The sequence below is a fragment of the Cebidichthys violaceus genome, unplaced genomic scaffold (genome assembly GCF_023349555.1).
Source record: "Cebidichthys violaceus isolate CVI_PGR_0920_01 unplaced genomic scaffold, fCebVio1.0.p SCAF_39, whole genome shotgun sequence".
NCBI lineage: Eukaryota > Metazoa > Chordata > Actinopteri > Perciformes > Stichaeidae > Cebidichthys > Cebidichthys violaceus.
This window is the reverse complement of record NW_027176583.1, coordinates 1,874,126-1,883,930: the sequence shown is the minus strand read 5'-3', so window position 1 is coordinate 1,883,930 and position 9,805 is coordinate 1,874,126. Positions and strand designations below refer to the sequence as shown.

The following is a 9,805-nucleotide window of genomic DNA, read 5'->3' as shown; positions in this document are numbered from 1 at the left end:
CAGTGATGGATAGATCATATCTATAGATATATGATGTAGAGATGAATGTTACAGCACACAGTGTGTTCATTGAGGCTCACACAGATGTGTCTCTCACTGTTTGCTCACCGGGTCGTGATCCGTTCACATAACGAGAGTCCTCCTGTTCATTCACTGAAGAGACCTCGTCGCTGTGCGTGGGCCTCTCAGCTGTGTGGAGACTTCTATTGAAGCAGACCCGAACCTGACTCTACCGTCGTTAAACGAACAGCACTGGGATAAAGCACGTTGCTGAACTGTTTTATTCAATGCAGAATGCAGCACAGAGTATGAACACACTGTCACGAGTTAACACCAACGAGTTAATTACAAAGAGCAAAGAACACCCTGCTGTACATCCTCCTCACTGCTTCATCTGCTCTCTGTGAGGAGCATCGTTCATCAGGAGGAGATTCACTGAGGCGCAGATCATTTGTAATCTTCTTACAGTAATAGGACTTCCACAATTGGTCTTTTTTTAATTGCCTCCAGTGACTGAATATAGAAAATAATAAAAGCAAGATTGTTCTCTCCGATCCACAGAACCACATTCATAAAGAACACCAGATGTCCATCAGTGTAGAACTGAGTCCAGATGAAACCCAGTTGACTGAGAGTAATCTATTACAGGATCTACAACAAGCGTGTTCAACAGTCTTTATCCAAAGCCGTGACATTATCTAAGCAACTCATAATTTATCACAAATATTTAATACTTCACAGTTTTGTTCGGACACAGAAACGGCGAACAGTACGAAGGCTTCGACGTAACGGCAGCACAGAGACGCTTCAGTTAAAGGCAGCAGGAGCTTAACAACCTTTGGACTCATTCATTCATCACTTTGACTTTTACTACAGCATCATTCTGTCTGCGTCAAGACGCAGTTACTGCATATCCATCAGGCTCATACCATGACTCCACCTGTGCTTCACAGGCATTCATAAACTGACTAATTTCCTTAGTTGGCAGATTTATCAGCTGATGAGTTGAAAGGGACTTTAGTGCCGGTTTATGTGTCCACATCTTCTCTTCTTCACGAACGTTTTAAAGTGCAGCTTGTTTTATGTGGACGTCCAATCAGTGTTGATTGTGGATGTAGTCGATCGGAGCAATAAACTCCTCGTCGTGTGCTGTTGACCCAGAAGGCTTCTGCACCCAGTGCCTCCATGTGACAACACCAGGGTGGAGTTTGAAGAAGTACAGGCGGGCTGAGCTCTACATGTGGTTCTCTTTGTTTCTAGTGCAAAAAGAAAAACTGGCGTCCCAAAATATAAATGCAGAGGATGTCATGGAGGAGGATGCATTGAACAGTGTTTTGTGCAATTTAGGGTTCAAACTTGGTTTTAAGGTTAGGGTTAGGTTTAGCTTAAGGTTAGAGTAAGGATGAGGATTAGGTAAGTCAATGTAATGTAATGTGAATGTATAGCTTCAGTTGGCTACATCCACCATCAACACTGAGAGGAGCAACACTTTAAAGAGTCTTTAGTGTGCGGCTGACGCTCTAACAGCTGACCTCGTATACATCGGTGTCCGGCTTGTTGGTGATCTCGGGACATGAGCGACATGCGGGGCAGACAGGCAGCTTCGGGCAGGAGGGGCAGGTCGGGTATCTGGGTCGTTTGAAGCTGAACAGCAGAGCGGTGCCTCCCAGCATCTGCAGACACGAACCCAGCCAGCCGAAGTAGAGCGAGCCGGCAGGATGCAGGCTGAGGTGGGGGAACCGTGGGTTGTTGGTCCCCTTGCTTGGGTCTGCCATCCCCAGGCTTGCGACATTGTGGGTGTACACCCCGAGTGCGGTCAGGCTCAGCAGCCCGGCCACCACCACCAGGAGTCCACCTGTAGCTGCTACGCCTCTCAGAGGTATATCCGTCCAACACCGGACCCCGATGCACGCCAGCACAATGCCAGTGCCGCACAGGAACAGCGAGGTCAGGATCAGACCTTGTGCCAGGCGAACCCTCGGGTCTCTCCGATATGGACCCGCAACGGGCCAGCACTGCTTCAGCTCTGAGTTCTCCACCTGCAGGCAGCTCTCCCAAAGTCCATCAGAGCGCAGCAAGAGCAGCGCCTCCATCGATCCGGACCGGACCCCCGACCCCTGACCTTTTCCTCCCGACCGAAGAAATGACCCCGGGCCCGCCATGCCCAGGCGCGCCTGTCCCTCTCTCCACTGAGGCGTGATGGCGGCAGTGAAGACGAGGACCAATCCCAAAGGGGCGAAGACAATCCCCGTCACCATGGAGGCTGGAGTGTGCATCGTACGTCTCTACAGAACCTCTCAAGACGTAGAACTAAATAGATAGAACAGAGCTGAGGTGACAGTGGACGCTGCTCAGAACAGTGTGGTTCTGTTGTTCCGTTGTTCCTCCTCTGATCACACGCTGCCGATCTGTAAAAGAAACAAAGAACTTAAAACTTATAGTTCAGCTATTAGCAAAATCAAAAGGAATCAGCACAGTGATAAGAACACAAGAACAAAATATAAATCCATCCATCATCACCTCTTTATCAAAACTGGTTCAGCTGCAGATTCTTCATGGTGACAGTCTGAGAGAAGCAGAAAGATTCAGTCAGAAAGAGAGGGGGTGATGTCGGATCAAAGGGATGGAGGAGAGAGAGAGAAAGAGAGAGAGAGAGAGACACACACGCAGAGAGAAAGAGAGACAGAGAGATAGAGAGACAGAGAGAGAGAGAGAGAGAGAGAGATGGAGGGAGAGAGAGAGAGACAGAGAGAGAGACAACAGAGGTGTGAGGTGGAGCAGAGGAAGCAGAAGGAGGTTTGTCTTCACTGCTCCACCGCTGGACAGAAACAGAACGAATGGTCGATGTCTGTCTCTGTTGCTAGGATACGATAACCTGGCCAGTTTCAACGTGACAGTGTGTGTGTGTGTGTGTGTGTGTGTGTGTGTGTGTGTTGCTTTATTTATCATAAAGCCGTGTGGGACTCCTCAGCTTGTGTATTGGCTTGTAACAAATGTTGACTTCAGTCGTACGTGTGTGTGTGTGTGTGTGTGTGTGTGTGTGTGTGTGTGTGTGTGTGTGTGTGTGTGTGTGTGTGTGTGCGTGTGTGTGTGCAGGAGGGTGTGTTGACAATTGATGGCCGTCGATGACCTTGTAAGAATTCCGAATTCCGTTTGTCGGTGTCTGAATGCAGATTGAGGTCCAGAGGAGGACAGAAAGAAACAATGTCCTCTGGGACGAAGACAAAACCACTTGAAGACATGTGGGACCAATGCAGATTAACACACACACACACACACACACACACACACACACACACACACACACACACACACACACACACACACACACACACATCCATAATCAGTAAACATCTTTGTCAAACACACACAACAGTGTTGATGACGTCTTAGATAAAGAAATATGATGAGGACATATGAGGACAACTGTTTCTGACTTTCTTCTGTTCTTTGATGTTGATTTAATCCTAAAATGTATCATTTAAAAGCAACACATACAATAGATGATCTAACTAACTCATGTCACATGGCAACATGTGTGAATGATAATAGAAAATTCATGTGTTAGTTTTGGTGCCTCTGGAGAGGCTGCTCAGCCTACATGAGTGATATTTGAACATTTGATGTAATCAATGGAAAGATGTTTCCCTCTGCAGATGTCTCTGGAGGGTTTCTGATGTTTAGACTGACCGACCGGCCTTGAAGAGTGTGGGGAATTTAATTTAGACAAGATCAAAGACAACTGAGTGGATTTACTGAACTACGCCAGAATATAGCAGAACCAGAATATGAAATAAAACAGAAATGTGCCATGACAATGTTCAGATCTGTGAGTAGAGTGTAAGTTCACAAACACCGTGTGCGTTAACGTTGCATCGCTTCCTGCGCTGCTGCCAGAATGTTTGGACTTGGATGGAGACGACACACGGGGATCGGAGACCCGACCCGGTTCAGGACTTCAACTGCTCCTCTGCTACAGCTCCGTCGTCACTGAGCAGAATCTGTGTGTGTGTGTGTGTGTGTGTGTGACGCTCATTTAAAAGCAGGAACTTCACCAGACGCTGCGTTTGTTTTGATGCAGAGAGGGAACATCTGCAGAGAAGCACCACATCCAAGAGGCTTCTCTGAAGTGAGAGCGATGGAGACACACTGTCGGGTTATTAATAGAAACACTGTGTCTCATGCGGGCACATATTCTATCGAATGCAGACACACACAGAGACGCAGTCCACACAGCCTGTTACTTACCATTCAGGAGGGTTGTTGGCTTCTCGCTGCCTCCCTGCTCTCATCTGAAGGCTAACATGTTCCTCTCTCAGGCAGCAGGCGGAGCGGCCACCTCTTCCTTATTCTCGCTCTCTCTTCCTTCCCATTCATCCTTCCTTCACATTCATCCTTGCTTCACATTCATCCTATCTCCTGCAGTCTCCCCGTCCGTCTCTGCCTCTGTTTGTCCTTTTGTCTGCGCCTGTTTGTCTGCTTGCCCCGACCGTCTGCCTCTCTGTCTCACTTTCAGTGTGTGTGTGTGTGTGTGTGTGTGTGTGTGTGTGTGTGCCTCTCTCTCTCTCTCTCTCTCTCTCTCTCTCTCTCTCTCTCTCTGACTTGCTGAAGGATGTCTGGGTTGTATCTAGGACACGATTGCCTCCCTGCTGTCAGTGTCAGAGAAAGCTTTTCTTCTTCAGTTGGATCGCTGCTAGAAAACTGGAAACGCAAAACACACACACACACACACACACACACAGCAGTAATAATTGATCCTTGGTGTGAATGGCTAGCTTGTGAATCAGATCTGCACGTATGATTGAGAGACACAGAACCTATTATGCATTTTCTTTATTTTCGTACAAAAGAGGCAAGATGTGACTAATACAACCAGAACTGCCATGATATAATAATGAAATATTACAGGGATACATGCTTGTTTTGAAATGATGCATAACGTAAAAGGGGAAACTTTTTACACACACACAAACACACAAACACACACACACAGACACACATACTGTAAAAAAAGGTCCTCTGGCCGGCCTCAGTGTTTGGAGGGTTTGAACCGTTTCCAGGGAAACTCTGTGGTTAAACTGTAAAGAAAGGAAATGTCCACAACGCTGAACTAAATGATGGCCAATACTAACTGCTGCGTGGTTTTATGGGTGGAAATGTCTGACTTTAGGTTCTGAATCAAACCATCGGGCCATTTTAGTCGTGAAACTAACAGGAACCTACAGGGAGATACTCATGGCAGTGAACAAAGACACCATAGGTTGTGGGTGAGGAAACGCACCGTTGGCTCGTGGAGAAGAAATGATGAATACATGAAAAGCAGCAAGAATAGCAACCTCTGAAAAATGCTGAAAAACACACAAATCATGTGCAGAGCTCTGTAAAAAAAAATTGAAATACACAGCGATATGTGGAAAATGGATTGCGACATGCACATGGCTAGTTTATATAAAACACTGTCATATTAACTTCTATGTACATTATATACACACACAGGCTGCTCATCATAATTGCTCTTACGTTACAATTCAAATAAGTAGATCACGGGGCGAGTGGTATGTACAACATGGAGAGAACGAATCCACTGAGCTCTCTCTCTCTCTCTCTCTCTCTCTCTCTCTCTCTCTCTCTCTCTCTTCGGCCCGGGCCTCTCGCTGGCCGTGGCCGTCCACAGCGGACATTGTCTTTGACGGAGCAGCGCTGGTAGAGACGGTCCACGCGCTCCTCGCTCTCATACTTCAACGAGGGTGACCTGGAACTGACCGCCGACCGCCTCGGACATCTCGATGAGGAAGGCCGACTGGTTGGTGTAATGTTCGATGATGTTGTCGTCCATGTTGACGAAGATCCTGAAGGAGAGACGAGCGAGGTTATCTCAGTGAATACGGTGTGTGTCCTTAATAATAATAACAATAATAACGTGTCTCTTTCCACTGACGTGTGCCGTAAGCAAACAGGTCGCCAGAGTTTGTTTGGTTGAAACACATTCCTGTTGCAACAACAACAGGCAGCGGCGTAAATCAGGTCACTCTTCTCTACCAGCGCTAACCTTTGAGGCTTTAAGGCTTTAATGAGCGAGCTAACCAGGGGCTCATGCCTTCTGCCTGCAGCGACAGGCTTGATTGAAGACAAGAGCGAGAGAGGAGGGAGGGACCGGCGAGGAGAATGTGACCCGACCTGTTGGCTTAGCTGCTCACCCGCAGATGACAGCTGCCAGCAGCAAGCAGGAAACAGCAGGGAAAATCACCCAAAGGTGCTTCAGCCTCTGTCAGGACTTCTTATTTACACCTCTAGCAGCAGCCCTCTGATCAGGAGGTGACCCACACTGGTACCAGTTCAACAGCAACCGACTGCGCCAGTTATAGTCGATGCATTATTTGGAAATTCTGCAAACCTGTGCTGGCAAGGATGTTAACAACTCTACAAGAAGAGATGAGGTGACCTTCTCAGAGCCACCTTTTATTCCTAGTAACTTCAGACGAGTTGAAGTCCTTTTATTAAAGAGTGAAACTCATCTGACCTCTTAAAGCTCCGCTGATAGAGATGTGACTCGTGACAGATTAAAAAAAGATCTCAACTCGATCGACAACCTTTAGGTCGTAGCTGGAAGCCACCAGATATCTCTTTCAACACCGAAAGACTTCCTGATGTTCCGATTAGGTTTTGAAAACATAAAGACAACAATTGCCCGTGACTCATCTGTAAGACTTTTGAAATCTTTTCATCCTCCCTCAGTCATCCGTCTTTCTTTTGGAGGAGCTGCAATTAACACATTCCAGGAGGCCGAGCCAACCAACCTACCGACCCAGTCTGACGACATGACTTCCCTTAAAGGAGGACCAGATTAGAACCACCAGCTAAGCCCTCATTTGTGCACAACGTCTGCGTCCAATGCACCACTTTAAACCGACTTAAGAAGCTACTCACCCTCTCTTGCACTTCTTGTAGATCTTTCCAATGGTGTCTTTCTGAATTCCGTACTTTTCTGAAACCTGAGTAAAGAGGAGGAGTGTGAGAGTTAGCATGAAAGAAGGATAATCTACTGGAGACTTAATGTACGGAACATATGTGAGCATGATGTGTGTGTGTGTGTGTGTTTAGAGGTCAGGTCGTACAGTAACAGTAACAGTTTGTTACTTACAGCTTCCCGTAGGCCGGAGACTGTCGGCGCGCTGAGCATGAGCGCATCAAACACCTCGTCAGCGTGCGTCCTCACGTACAGCAGGACTGTGGGAACACGAGAGACGGAATTAGAACAAGACGAGGGACGCCGAGCGGCTCATTGTTGACTGCGTCTTCTTGTCTCATATCAGACCGTCACACATTAGACGTACCTCTTTGTGGGTCTTCTCTGCGGGCTTGTTTGCTGGGTGGAGAGCTGATCTGGTCTCTGTCTGGATACAGTCTCTTCATAGAACTCCTGGGAGAACACATCAAACATTCACGTTAGACCACAACTAATATTTATTATTGTTTATTCAGACATGAGTGCTTGAGATGTACGGCTGTTAATGTGTTTTCTACGCTCACCTTTCACCCTCGTCCATGGGAGGAGCCTAGAGAGACAAAGAGACACAGAGCAGAGATCTGATTAGACGCCACGCCGCTGATAAAAGCATCGCTTAAAGTCACCTTTCCCACCGCTATCTGTGCGCAATACCTTCAAAGAGGAATGTTATCATCGCTTTAAGACGGCTTTTCCCATAACCTCTAAACTACGTGAGCGTGGGCACTGATGGAGAGACACAGATAGGACCGTCCTCCGTCCTGCGCCTTATCGTACCGGCCGATCACACCGTCAGGTAGTGTCTCATTAAGGTGTTCTGCTATTCACTCACTGTGAATCAGGAGAGTTGTGTCTGAATTAAATCTTGCTCTGATCCATGTCATTGAGTCCACGGTGTGAGTGAACCGGCCTGTCTGAACACAACTCTCAACTCACTGTTTTTACAATTGTGTGTGAAACCCCCCCCCCCTGAGACTATGAGGGTGGTGCATACTGTGTGTGTCAGGTGTCTGTGAGCTGTTACACCAGGTGTGTGTGTGTGTGTGTGTGTGTGTGTGTGTAAGCCCCCATAGCTTAATCTCAGTGTCAGTAGCTGCAGCAGCTTGTACTCGTGCCCGGTTTCGACTCCAACAAGCTCGTCTGATCCTGAGTCTGTGTTTCGCCTCACTTTCGCTGTCCCCTCCCCTTCCCACTGCATACTTTCCCACAGTTTTCTCCCTGCCTGTGCTACTGCCTACAGGGATTCAGGGGTCGGAACATGACTCACCCAACACAGGAGAGGAGGAGAGGAGAGGAGAGGAGAGGAGAGGGGAGGAGAGGAGAGGGGAGGAGAGGAGAGGGTCAAAGGAGGACCTACCATGCGCTGTAAGCTGGAGAGGTGTGTTTCTGGGATGAAGAGAACCGGCTGGGTGACATGATCGTCCAGGGTTTGGAAGAAGGTGCACTCGCTGCCCATGGAGCTGCTCACTAAAGACTTGTTGGCTGCAGACAACAGCAGCAGTTAGAATACGCTCTCTAAAAACAGATGAAAGGTCTTTAAGACGCGCTTCCTGTTGGCAACACTCACCGTTATCAGGCTTCACCCTCCTTTTGCTTCTCTTCCTCTCCTCATCACGCATCTTCCTCTCAGCACCCTGAGGACACACCGTCACACGGTCACAATCACGACTTTGACTCCACAAATGTTGTGTGTGTGTGTGTGTGTGTGTGTGTATGTGTGTGTGTGTGTAAGAGAAGACGAATGGACGGACATGGCACAAGCTACACACCTTATCGCAGAAGATCTTGACCTGACACGCGGCTCTGTGCAGCAGCTGGTTGGTTCCCGAGCTGAAGTCGTACGTGTCGATCTGCAGGTTCAGAGGCAGACCTTTGACCCCCTTCTGAGCCGAGAAGTCTGTGCTGAGGGAGTTGATGCCGATGTAAACCTGCGAGGAGAGGAGCAGGTTCTTTAATCACATCGTGTTTTTAACCACTGGTGTTCTTTCTGCATGTCCTTCTGTTATGTACACAATCAAAAAGAGACCGCAAACTTGTTTCCCTCTGATGTGCAGTCTTATCTATGTCTTCATTAAAGTGTCAGACTTCTCTACTCTCACATTTTCTGCTGATAATTTCTCTTCTTCCTGCTGGTTTTCCACCTGCAGCAGGTTTGGTGGCCCCGCCCCAGCGCCTTCGGGCCAGCGGAGCTCGTATAAGCCGCCTCTCGTTGGTGACAGGAGCCTCGGGGCCAAACACATTTCTGGGATTCCTCCCCTCCCTCCTCAGCCACTCCTTCTCCTCTCCACCTTTCGTCTATTTTCTTCTAAACCCTCCACCTGTTCCGCTCCTTCCCTGGCCTTACGGAGCCGGCTTATATAAAACACATTTGCATGCCTCTGTGTGTGTGTGTGTGTGTGTGTGTGTGTGTGTACCTTGGCCTCTTCATTGGGGTTCCACACAAAGGAGAGAGCGTTGAAGGCCAACTCCTCCACATTGCTGATGCCGCTGAACACTTCTTTGTAGTCCGCTATGAAAGGAATAAACGAGGTTAATGGATGAGAGCGGCGTGTCGTCAGTGAGCGTGTCTGTTAGCAGGCGTACGGTGACGCTGCATGATGTTCTTGTATATGTGATGAACGTACCGATGTCAATGACCCTCTGCTTGGCGGTCGGCTGACGTGCGTGCCAGTGATTCCAGAAGCGGAGCTGCATCTCGGGGCTCTTGTCATTCTCAAACACAGCCATCACCACCGTCTGACAGAAAAGCAGGCGGTTAGGTGCGTTTGACAAACCGAGCGGAGTTCTTTCAGCAGCCTG

At 48.2% G+C, this 9,805-nt stretch overlaps 2 protein-coding genes across 4 annotated transcripts in view; both read right to left on the bottom strand.

The window, feature by feature from the left end:
* Positions 1 to 262: 262 nt before the first annotated feature.
* cldn23l (claudin 23-like) lies at positions 263 to 4,510 on the bottom strand. Of its 2 annotated transcripts, XM_068726392.1 has the most exons (3): positions 4,249 to 4,510; positions 2,521 to 2,566; positions 263 to 2,408 (listed from the first exon to the last, which is right to left on the bottom strand). In XM_068726392.1, the coding sequence occupies exon 3, from the start codon at positions 2,274 to 2,276 to the stop codon at positions 1,521 to 1,523; it is 756 nt and encodes a 251-aa protein (XP_068582493.1). In that variant the 5' UTR covers positions 2,277 to 2,408; positions 2,521 to 2,566; positions 4,249 to 4,510; the 3' UTR covers positions 263 to 1,520. The 2 variants fall into 2 exon arrangements, with proteins under 2 accessions (XP_068582493.1, XP_068582494.1); XM_068726393.1 differs by lacking the exon at positions 2,521 to 2,566.
* Positions 4,511 to 4,816: 306 nt separating this feature from the next.
* Positions 4,817 to 9,805, bottom strand: part of grhl3 (grainyhead-like transcription factor 3) — a 31,026-nt gene continuing 26,037 nt past the window's right edge. For both annotated transcript variants that reach the window (XM_068726499.1, XM_068726500.1), the window contains exons 10-19: positions 9,631 to 9,742; positions 9,421 to 9,515; positions 8,776 to 8,934; positions 8,574 to 8,640; positions 8,364 to 8,488; positions 7,531 to 7,556; positions 7,335 to 7,420; positions 7,142 to 7,227; positions 6,928 to 6,992; positions 4,817 to 5,849 (exon numbers count right to left, since the gene is read on the bottom strand). In XM_068726499.1, coding sequence (XP_068582600.1) covers positions 5,732 to 5,849; positions 6,928 to 6,992; positions 7,142 to 7,227; positions 7,335 to 7,420; positions 7,531 to 7,556; positions 8,364 to 8,488; positions 8,574 to 8,640; positions 8,776 to 8,934; positions 9,421 to 9,515; positions 9,631 to 9,742 — 939 coding nt within the window. In that variant the 3' untranslated portion in view covers positions 4,817 to 5,731. The remainder of the gene's footprint in view (positions 5,850 to 6,927; positions 6,993 to 7,141; positions 7,228 to 7,334; positions 7,421 to 7,530; positions 7,557 to 8,363; positions 8,489 to 8,573; positions 8,641 to 8,775; positions 8,935 to 9,420; positions 9,516 to 9,630; positions 9,743 to 9,805) is intronic.

Bases quoted from the DNA above. Each gene is read 5' to 3' on its own strand.
- cldn23l (XM_068726392.1), bottom strand. From the start codon at position 2,276: ATGCACACTCCAGCCTCCATGGTGACGGGGATTGTCTTCGCCCCTTTG.